This window comes from Microplitis demolitor, chromosome 4, assembly GCF_026212275.2.
Source record: "Microplitis demolitor isolate Queensland-Clemson2020A chromosome 4, iyMicDemo2.1a, whole genome shotgun sequence".
NCBI lineage: Eukaryota > Metazoa > Arthropoda > Insecta > Hymenoptera > Braconidae > Microplitis > Microplitis demolitor.
The window spans coordinates 22,347,661-22,359,222 of NC_068548.1; the positions used below are offsets into that span (position 1 = coordinate 22,347,661).

Below are 11,562 nucleotides of genomic sequence, written 5' to 3' on the forward strand. Positions count from 1 at the left end.
TAAACTTTCCCTGACAGCCAAGTTGGCGAGAGATGTTAAATTCTCATCAGGTGACCGAATTTGACTCTAAAAAGCAGCGTCAAGTGTCAACATGAAAAAGAAATGAATTAAGTGGTGATTGTGAGGTTAAGATTTACTATATTTATTTTGAGTAAATAATTATAAATTATTAATAAATAATAAATTTAACAAATGACAAGTTATCGTATTAAAATGCTGGAATTTATGAAGTATGGAAAGTAAAAATATAAAAGAAACGATAAAACTTCTCGATCGTTCATCAGATTCTGACAGCAGCTCTGACAGTTTAATTTTGAAAGCTGTCAAAAGAAATGTCAAAAGGTAATTTTTTATTAATAAATTATTTAGCTGATCGTTCAATAAAAATATTTATTTCATCTCCAGGAGATCACGTACAAGATTAAAAAAAAATAGAAATCAGTGTGCTTGTAACAGATCCAAATCACGTGCAATAGCATTATGGTTGGCAGCTATTTTAATAACATTCTGGTTGATTGCATTGTCATGGCTAGCAGCCATTCTTTATGGAGAAATTGGACGAATGGATTTATCAATACGTTCTGGTTAGTATTACCGTAACTTTATTCCAGCAATCCCCAGCCTCAGTCTTATAACAATTTTCAGTTCTCCATCAAAAATTTAATTAATTAAATAATTTTCTTTTTCTTACTAATTAGATATTTATTTTTCAGTGTGAGTGTAGCAGACAGACAAATTTAAAATTATAACTAAATAGGGTAAATAATCAAAAAAATAATATTTATAAAAAATCCACTTATTAATTTTTTAACTTTTTAAAATTTTATTTTATTAATTATTTACTCTGTTTATTAATAATTTTAAATTTGTCTGATGTCTGCTACATTAAGGTAAAGAGCTATTGGTATTCTTTTAAATTATTAACAATCATAAGTTTAAAAATAAAGTTTAATTAGTTTAGAACCTATATCATACAAATTTATAAAAATATAATTCTTTACATAAATTTTACAAACACCTAAGGTTCGAATGATCAACTTTGAATTTTTCTAAAAAATAATAAACCAATCCGACGAATTATCAGTCATTATAGGAATAATAATATAAAAAATATCAGAAACGTAAAATGTTTAAATATTACTAATTTATTTTCATTCCTTATCACTAGATTATTTTAATCATTTATTTAAAAATTACACATTTGAATTACTTATCAATTACTAAATAATTAAACATCATAAAAAGTCGCGTGTCAAAAAATATGATAAATGATACTGCGAGAAAAATCTATTAATCAATGTAACAAATTTATAAATAATTAACAGATTCAATAGTATCTTCAATAATATATGTACATAGGTATATATATATATATATATATATATATATATATATATATATATATATATATATATATATATATATATATATGTTTAAAAAAAAATACACTTATATGTTCAAAGTTAAATTGTCAAACGAGTTAACGTGTCCTTTATCTCTTATAAAGTATACAATATTATCCAACATCTATGTATATATTGTATTATATGTCAAGAGTGTTTCCACCTTCGCACACCTTTTAGTCAAGTCAATATCAAGCTTCAAGTCATGAGCCGCACAATCTAATGTAACGTCGCGCGCCACCCAGTATCGTTTGTGAATTGCGCGGAGGCGGTACACATTTACTTTACTCTCTATTATATTTTTCATTTACATTTTTTAAAATTACTTACACAATAACTTTAAGTACATGAATGTATATCAAAAAAAAAATCAAAATGTTTTTTAAATAATTATTCATATATGTAACTGTGTCAAGATAAATAGTAAACAGTAAATTTAAATTCGTTTTATAAAAGTTGTTTTATGGATTGAGAAAAATGAACATATATTTTGAGTGGATCGATAATACTACGGTATCAATTGTATGATAATATAACTTTTAAATAATTATCTGTTAAAATAGTGATAACTTATTTACATTTATTACTTAAATTTTTTTTTATTCTTCAAGTAAAAATAAACTCTAGGTATTTTTTGAATAATTCCTGTATCTTATCGTACCAGGGTCGGTGCTGTATCACTACATTTAGCCTTGTATGATTTTTTTTTATTAATGAATGAATGAATGAATAAATAATTAAATTATAGCTAAATTTTGTAAAAAATATAACGACTTTGAATTTTGTTTAAAAAATTTTTAATTATTTTATGAGCGTTTAATTTATCGTACAATAAATATTTCATATAATTAGTACCATTTGTGTACATAAAGTATTGAGTTTGCACAGTTTATGTGTGAGAAAAAAAATAGTTTGTGTGTAGAGTTTAGTACGAGATAGACGTAGATAAAGACCGATAAGAATATAATTAGAATTTTAAATACTTAAATTTTACAGAGTTTTTTTTTTTGAATACTTGGAGTTGATATTGTAATTTAATTTTTTAATATTGTTATTATTGTTGTGTGTCGTTTAATTATATGTAGAAAAATATGTGTAGATATATGAGTAAATTTGCAAAAAGTTGAATGACTAATCAAAAATGTACTGATTAAAAAATTAGAAAAAAAAATTACGGAGTAGAAAGAAATAAAATGTTACTGTAATGTGTGTAATTTATGAACAAAAGTGATATGATGTAAATGAGTGATATAAAAATATATAAATTTATTGAGGAATAAAATTAAAAAAAAGAAAGATTTTTGTAAACTGAAATGGATTCGGTAGCAGTAACAGTTCCATTGCGTCCACCGACTAAAAAAATGAAGAAACGCAAAGAATTAGATGCGTTGGCTCCGTCACATGTCATATCGCGACGAGTGTCTGGAAAACGCAGCTCTCAGGTAAAAAATTATGGAGTAATGACGATAAATAATCAAACTTTCGGTTAATTACGAAATAAAAAAATAATGAAATTTATTTTTATTTTTTCAGGAACTGCTGACGGACAGCAGCGATGACCGGTCAGAGTACTGGAACGTGTCGGTAAGAGGGAACCGCAAAACAGCAGCACGAAGAAATCGTTCTTGTCCAGGTCTACTTAAAGCTTGCAGTGCATTTTTTGGATGCGCGTCATTATTAGCGACAGCGAGTCTCATTTGGTTGTTTATTGATGTCCGTCAACAGCTCACCTCACTCAGAACGGAAGTTGACCAAGGTATTGGTCACGTGGAATCCGATTCAAGAGATATATCATTACTTTAGTAGCTTATGTATACGTATAATTAATTACACTGTCATTAGTTGGTACAGTCCAACTAGCGAGCAATAAATTTACAAGACATTTAGATTTTATTTAAATGATATTATTTCAGACAATGGTTTGTAAATTTATAACTTTAATAATTTATTGATTTTATTGTTTTATTTTTGTTACAGCAATTGCTGGTAGTGAAGGTGTACCAGACGCTTTACAAAAATGTCATTCCTTATCTAAAGATTTACAAAATAATCAAACTTTGTTATTTTCACAATTGTCTGATGTTAGAGTTCAAATTACAAATTTTACAATCCAGGTAATTTACTTTAATTATCATTTTATTACGGGGTTTGCATTTTTCTCTGCGCTCGAGTGGACGAACGCAACTTGTATAGTAACTGGAGACTGTCAAAAATTTTTTCACAACTAAATAGAAATTTTCAGTAAATTAGACCGAGGATCGCTCGATTATAGAGTAGTGTATTGAGTCTTAGTATAGATTTTGTGCAAAGGGATTTTATTTGAAAGAAAAACTTTGAGAAAATTATCTAGAAACCCTTCTTATATATTTATTTAAAGCCTTTTGCAATTTAAAAAATTTTTCTATATGCATTCGAGTTATCACTGTACGAATAACAAAAAAAAAAAAAAAAAAAAAACTAAAAAAAAAGATAAGATGACTTATGGGAGTATGGAATTTCTAAAAGTCTATTTTCCATTAGATTGTAGAATCGATAAAATTATTAATATGTAAAAATATTAAAGTAATTATAATTATTAAGAAGTTTCTTAAAATAATTTAATTATATGAATTAATTAAAGCTGACAAACATACAACAAGGACTTCATCAAGTTCAAGAGCTACTCCATGATACACCAGAGCTAACGAATGTACCAAAAAAACTAAAAGACATCAGTTCAAGTGTTGCAACTTTTGGAAGTACAATTCAAGATTTACGAGTCACTGTCGACGGCTTAAAAGAGACTGAAACTAAATTGCAACATATTCTTCAACAAAATATTACTAATATAAAGGTACTTGAACATTTAACTCCCGTTATTTTTAATACTAATAAATAGTTATAATTGAAATTAATTTACAGGCAACGCTGGATGAATTAACGAAAGTAACACAAAAATTAACTATGCCCACAAATGAATCAAAAGTTAAAACCGAAGAATTGAGTAATACAATATCGGAATTAAGAAATAATCTGTCATCAATAAATATTACGCTTACTGCTGGTTATCAATGGATCCGAGATGATCAGAAAAAAGATCATGTAATTATTTATTTATATGTTAATTGTGTAATTATATTTTTATTAATTAATTTGATATTTTATTTATAGGATTTGTTGGTTTCATTACAAGATACCACACAAAATGCGAGTATGAAAGTAATGTCTTTAGAAACAGAGTGCGCTAAAGTTAATGAGCAAACGAGTATCGTTAATTCTGTTAAAAAATTAACTGATGAGGTAATTAATTTTTTATTTCTATATTAATTAAATAGATTTACCTAAATTACAACTTTTATAAATTTAAGTCCGTAAGATTTTGAGTTTTTAAATTTTATAAAATTTTAATTTCAATATATTTTAATTTTTGTATAAATTATTTTTTAAATTCTTAATATCATTTTTTTTTTGCTTGTATTTAAAAATCTATCAATTGTTGGTTTTGACGTTTGTGTGAACAAGTAAAAATTTTTACAAAATTCGAAATATCTTTACATTAATTTTTAAATTAAGTATTTTTATTTTTTAAGCTTTTAGTTTTAAAAAAAATTTTAATTGCGAATGCTTTTGAAATATTTTTCAAAAGAAAATCTTTTTTTACATGAAATTATTTATTTGTAATTTAGATTGACCTATTTATTACTTTAATTACTAAGTAATTTATTAATTAAAATTAATATTTATAGATAAATATCGTACGATCAGTTGATGTCAATTTAACAAGTCGTATAGTACAATTAGAGGATTCATATAATAATTTAAAAAATTCAACAGATAAATTATTAACACTGAACAGCAAAACTCAAGAACAAGGTGTTAATGCTACTGATAAAAACAATAATAATAATAGTAATGAACAAACAATAACAGATGGATTACCACATTAATAAAATTGCAATAATTTATAAATATCAAAAGTGATAATTGTTTAATGAGCGTAAAAATAAAATTAATTGATAAGAGTTGAATTTACTGGTAAAGAGATATATAATTATAATTACAATTAATGATAAAAAATAAAAAAGTAAACTGATGTATTATAGAAATACGAGAAATAAGTATTATTGTGTATTTGTATATATTTATTGATAATTATCATTATTTAGTTGATACTTTATATTAATATATGAAAAAAAAGAAACTAACGCACGATTTTATTGAAAGTGTCGACAATTTAATTAAGTGAACTTTCAAATGCGCAATTATGTTGTGAATAATTAAATGTCTGTGTGATTGTGCCCGAATAAATTAGATATTTAATTAATTAAGTACTTAAAAGGATCTTTATTAATTTGTTTAAATAAAAGATCAATCAAATTTTTATTATCTTTCGTCTCGATCCTCAAATCCAGTCCTAGATTAATTATCAAGTTTTTTTAAATTAATAAGTATTTTATTTAACATTGCAGATTCAAATTATAGATTTCTGTTAATAAAATATTATTTTTATTATCAAATTTTTATTTTTAAAAGGGTGTAGAAAATATTTAAGTACTGTAATTATTTATAATCATTAAAATATTTAAATTATATTTAAAATTTTGAATTATCAAGTGGACGCGCATTTTTAAAAATTAAAAATTTTAATTTCTATAAACAAATTCATTAAATTTTACTTACAATTATTTTCTTTAATTAATAAGGATTTTATTTATGATCCTGAAGTTAGCAGACAGATTAAAATTTTTTTATTCTTTTTTTCGACAACTTAAAGAAAAAAAAAAAAAAACTAAGAATATGCGCATGTAGAAAAATAAAGAAACTAAAGGTGCAATTTTTCAAAATAGTTTTTTTTTATAGTTCATCAGTTTGTTAAGAATTCAAAAATTATTTGACGTCTGTCAAATTCAGTATCATAAATATTTAAAGACTGCAATTATCAATAGTCATTTAAATATTTGAATAACAGTTTTATAAATGATATTTGAAATTTTTAGTTATCAGAAGTCATGTATTTTTAGTCATAAACTTTCCATTTGATAGTAATGCAAGAAGTAATTTTACAGTTCAATGGCTGAAGTGAAGTCCAAAAAAAAATAATAAAATTGTCTTCAATTATGTGCACTTACAAACGCATACATAAAAATAATAACAACAGAACATGATAATAATCCATAATTTAAAATAGTGGGGATGAAAAGTTTAGACGGCAGTGGGGAGTAAAGTCATGATCCAACACCGTCACCATCACCACTACTGCAACACACGAGTTCTCTTGTTCTTTGTTGTGTTATAAACACACTCCAGTATCTAACTGAGTAATTATAAATAACATCATTATTTACAACCGTACGTCATTAATTAATTAAATGAAATTTATAAATTAATACCCAGCTATCAATAATTTTAAAAAATAACTGACGGGAGTGATATATAAATATATATAAATAAAAATAAATGATAAATAAACCGTGTCATCATTGACGTAATTGTGACGTTAAATATTACCAAGATCATCAATTGCGTAGTTAAATATTTTATTTTAAATATCGCAATTTATTGCGCATGGATTTTAAATGTTTTAATTTTATTTTAAATCTCAAATAAACGTATATATTTATTTGAAAATTTTTTAGTAATTTCAATCAATATAAATTTATAATATTTAAAAAAAAGTTAAATAAAAAAGGGAACAATGAACAAAGACAAAATAGTGTTAAAAAAAAATTTGCACGCGTGCGCGTAAAATACTTTTAGCAATAGCCTTTTTCACTATTCTTTCTCACTTTGTCACATTATTTATCATCGTTCCTTATATATATTAAATATATAGACCTATTTCACTAGCTCAGTACATCTTCATACAGTTCCTGAATCTTTTGTTATCCGGAACTAGAGCCACATAATTATTCTCCTCTTATAAATATTTATCTCTCTCTGCAATTAGGAAAAATCAAAACAATCAAGATGGCTGATCCAAGTGGTGAAGCATCGTCGTCGAGTAGTGTCTCGGAGCCAACTATACGTGAGGAAATTGAAAAAACAAACGAGGATTTTATAGAACCAGATCAAAAGAGACGAAAATTACTCGTCAAACATGACGGGAAAAGTGATCAGAAACTTGAACATCGTCTGGGAGGAATTCTTTGCTGCGCTGTCTGTCTTGACCTCCCGAGATCTGCCGTTTACCAGGTAATTTTTTTTACTTTAACTTATCCTTCTTCACTGCTAATTACTAATTACCATTTATTCTTAATCATTGCATCAATGCTAGATATTATTTTTTTTTTTGCAATTTTTATCTAGACCACGGTAATTTTTTTTAAATTTTTAACATTTTTTTTAACGCGAGACATTTTTTTTTGTTAGTAGGACGACACCTATTTTTATAATGGAATTTAATTTACGAAATCGTGTAATTTTTTTTCATTTATTTAAATTACTATTAATATTTTTTTTATTTAAAAACTCAATTACTCAAAAATTAAATATTTTGTACTGCGTGTAAAATAAAATGTAAGTTTTTAAAAAATATATATATACATATATATGGAAGTAATGAATAATTAATGAAGATTTGTTGTGAAGAATATTTTAAAAATAATAAATTTATCAAGACATTTGTTATGAAGAGTAATATATTTTTTTTTTTTATCAAGATATTGTGTGTGATCAGTAATGTTTGTTTATTTATTTATTTTTCTTTTAATAATAAAGACATAAATAAAATAAATCAAGATGTTTATGTTATATAAAATATATCAAGATAAAAATATAAGTAATTGTTTAACTTATTTTTTTTTTTTGGTGTTTTTAGTGTGAGAGTGAGAGAATTATTTTATTACTAAATAATCATAATTATTTGATTATTATATATTTGTATGAAATTAAAAATAAATAATAATTAAATTAATAACGAAAATTGATTTTTTTTTTTACATTTATGTCCTGGATGTTATCCTGACGTACCAATAATCCTTAATAAAATATTTATTTATAAATGAGATGAGGAATGGAACTATTTGATAATCAGTTGGTTGAAATTGATGGAGTAGTCATTCATAATAAGTGTTTTTAAATATTTATTATCATTACGTTAATTTATTAATAGTCCCCATACGATTTTGTGTTTCAGATTTGTATAAAAATAATATAAAACACCGAATAATGGTAAAGAGTATAATTTAGCTTGGCTAATTAATAATTACTGTTAACGCGAGCTTAGTTATTAAGTTTTATATATTGTTATATACATATATACCTGTGTAAAAAAATTTTTAAAACGCGTTAACTATTCGAAGATTGAAAACATGACCCGAAGAACTTTTTTCAAACTTTTGAAAATTCAAAGGAAAAATCAGTGACTGATAAAACTATTAAAATATGCGAACAAAAAAGTTGAGACATTGTTCAAAATTTGCTGTACCAGGGACTAAAATTACAGAGCTGGACTTAGATTTTAATAGATAAATTTTAAATTGATGGTGGATCCGCCTCGTGTTTTTCTGACCGAACAGACGATTGCTAATTTTAGGATTTTTTTTTATCAACAAATCAATTAAAAAAAAAAAAATATGCATCTGTAGAAAATTAAAAGAACTACAAGTGCAATTTTTTAAAATATTTTTTTTTTATAATTTGTTTTTTAAAAAAATTTCAAAAATTATTAGACGTCAGTCAACTTTAGTATCAATTTTCTTAGGATTTGAAAAAATTTCTTGGCGCAAAAAATTTTTTCTTGTCCTAAGAAAATTTTCGTTTTCAATTTATAATACAAAAAATTTTTTGCGCCAAAAAATTCATTTTTTTCTGTGTAATGATAAGTCTTGTTTTCTTAGTATTTCATAAGTATAAAAATCGTTCAAAAAAATTCGTGTCATTTTCTGATGTTTTGAATAGTCAACGTTTTTTCTTCAATTTTTTTTTACACGGATATACCTATATGTATTGTTATAATTGTTATTACTATTACTATTGTTATGATAATACTAATAGTCAATGAGTAAAAGATAAAATGATGATGATTGATTGATAAATTTATGTGGTTGGACTTATCTTTGGTCATTGACAATTATTTAGTGAAGGTGATGGTGGTATTGGTGTGTTAATAATAATATATTTTTGTTTGTTTGTGTATGGTAATGTTCACAGTGCACCAATGGACACTTGATGTGCGCTGGATGTTTCACTCACGTACTCGCGGACGCGAGATTACGAGACGAGTTGGCAACTTGTCCTAACTGCAGAATTGAGATAAGCAAAACATCAGCATCGAGGAATCTTGCTGTTGAGAAGGCTGTCTCAGAATTGCCGGCAGAATGCCAATTTTGTGCTAAAGAATTCCCGAGAAATTCGTTGGAACGTCATGAGGATAATATGTGTGAAGAAAGGTAATAGATATTTATTATCAGTTTTAAATATTTAGTGACACATAGATTTTTTTTTAAATACTAATGCCAAGTTAGGCTTCAATTTTATTTATTATCTTTAACTAGAAATTATTTTTTTAAAAATAAATTTTACTACAAAAAAATGACATCTGAAATTTGAAAATTATCATCATTAATATTTATAAATTTACATAAATAAAACAATATTTTAATTCCATTAATAATAATAAATTCATTTTTGTAATAAAAAATACATAACAATTAAAATATTGGTGTATAATATAAATCTGAGTACTAACGACGTATAATTATTTAATAAAAAAAATTTGATTAGAATATCCAGCTGCAAGTACAGCAGAATCGGGTGCCCATGGCGAGGTCCGAATCACGAGCGTGCCGAGCATGAGGCGCACTGCGTCCACCCGCACCGTACTGGCGCCGATGTAATGGAAGCACTGCGTGACATAGACGCCCGCACCCTCGAGGAACGCAAGCACTATGACAACATTTTTGATCTTCTGTCTTACGAAAAAATCACATTCAACGGTCTGCTCATTTTTTATAACTCCATTACTCTATTCATAAATAATACATTTTCCCATCATCATCATCATTATTATCATTATTAATATTAATAATAATAATAATAATAAAAACTATCTCAACTACTCATTTTTTCCGTTCTGTTTTCTCTGGTGTTTAGACTTGCAAATGAAGCCATACCGTACCGACGAGTTTGTACACAAATTATTCTATGAAACATCACGGTTCTCGGCATTTAATCATCAATGGGTTGTAAAAGCTAGAATTAATAATAGCCAGAGAGATCCAACACAAAGTTCTGAACGTGATATGACTTATCAAGTACGTTATTAATTTAATATATTAGTATTAAATAAAACAATACTGACAATCACTTTATTAATTATTTATAACTTTCTTTGTTACTTGGACAGTTGATATTAAAAACAAAGACAACATATCCATTGGCGCTCCACTATCTAATTTTAAAAGGACCTTTTGGTGATATGAAAGTACAGCCACGTATTCATCGATTTGATTTTACTGAGCAAGATAATGAAAGCCCGTATTTACCGTTGCCATTACCGGATACCGCGGAATGCAACAGACTTCTAGCAGCTAAAGCAATAAGTTTCCGGTACTTTTATGTTATTTTATATAATTAAATTTGTTTCCATTTATTTATTTATTCATAAATAAATTAATTAATTAAATTAATGAAACTTTAATTTATTGCAGGCTCATTATGTTCCTGGCGTCCAAGTAGTTGCTGCTGAATATTGCAATCAAGATCCTGCCGAGAAATAAAATTATATATATTTATCTTTTAATCTTTTAAGATTATCATAGAACTCGGTTACTTGCAATTAACTTGAAATTATTCTTTCGTTTTCATTTTTTTTTTAAATATTTAAAGAACATGTGAGCCCTATTCATTTATATATTTAAATATATATATAATTATAATCATTAAATGTTTATTTTTTCAAGTAGACTGAAAAATAAGAGTATCTTATAGTTTAGTCATTATTATTATTATTATTATTATTAATTATTATTATTTTTATTATCATGAACAATAAATAATACAATTATTTTTTAAATTATTTTTATTTGTAAACGAGGCTTTATTAAAATATTATTTTCTCTAGACTAGATAATATGTAATTGTAAGTTCAATAAAATCTTACTCAAATAAATTTAATTATTTAATTATGACTAGATATATATATAAATTTATATAATAATCAATAAATATATTTTAATGA

General features: G+C 25.2%; 2 protein-coding genes across 5 annotated transcripts; both read left to right on the plus strand.

Moving 5' to 3' along the window:
• The first annotated feature begins 16 nt into the window (after window positions 1-16).
• On the plus strand, window positions 17-5,759 carry LOC103577412 (TNF receptor-associated factor family protein DDB_G0272098). Of its 3 annotated transcripts, XM_053738686.1 has the most exons (8): window positions 1,613-1,925; window positions 2,503-2,845; window positions 2,937-3,159; window positions 3,381-3,517; window positions 4,024-4,236; window positions 4,305-4,484; window positions 4,554-4,682; window positions 5,129-5,759. In XM_053738686.1, exons 2-8 carry the CDS (start codon window positions 2,717-2,719, stop codon window positions 5,327-5,329), a joined length of 1,212 nt encoding a protein of 403 aa, XP_053594661.1. In that variant the 5' UTR covers window positions 1,613-1,925; window positions 2,503-2,716; the 3' UTR covers window positions 5,330-5,759. The 3 variants fall into 3 exon arrangements, with proteins under 3 accessions (XP_014299850.1, XP_053594661.1, XP_014299849.1); XM_014444364.2 differs by lacking the exons at window positions 1,613-1,925; window positions 2,503-2,845; window positions 2,937-3,159 and adding exons at window positions 17-342; window positions 406-584; XM_014444363.2 differs by having other exon boundaries at window positions 1,613-2,845.
• A 508-nt stretch (window positions 5,760-6,267) lies between these two features.
• LOC103577413 (zinc finger TRAF-type-containing protein 1 homolog) lies at window positions 6,268-11,410 on the plus strand. 2 transcript variants are annotated; one of them, XM_014444365.2, is made up of 7 exons: window positions 6,268-6,700; window positions 7,330-7,574; window positions 9,534-9,772; window positions 10,107-10,318; window positions 10,476-10,636; window positions 10,729-10,931; window positions 11,033-11,410. In XM_014444365.2, the coding sequence occupies exons 2-7, from the start codon at window positions 7,350-7,352 to the stop codon at window positions 11,058-11,060; spliced, it is 1,068 nt and encodes a 355-aa protein (XP_014299851.1). In that variant the 5' UTR covers window positions 6,268-6,700; window positions 7,330-7,349; the 3' UTR covers window positions 11,061-11,410. The 2 variants fall into 2 exon arrangements, with proteins under 2 accessions (XP_014299851.1, XP_008556251.1); XM_008558029.3 differs by having other exon boundaries at window positions 6,269-6,731; window positions 11,033-11,409.
• The last annotated feature ends 152 nt before the right edge of the window (window positions 11,411-11,562 follow it).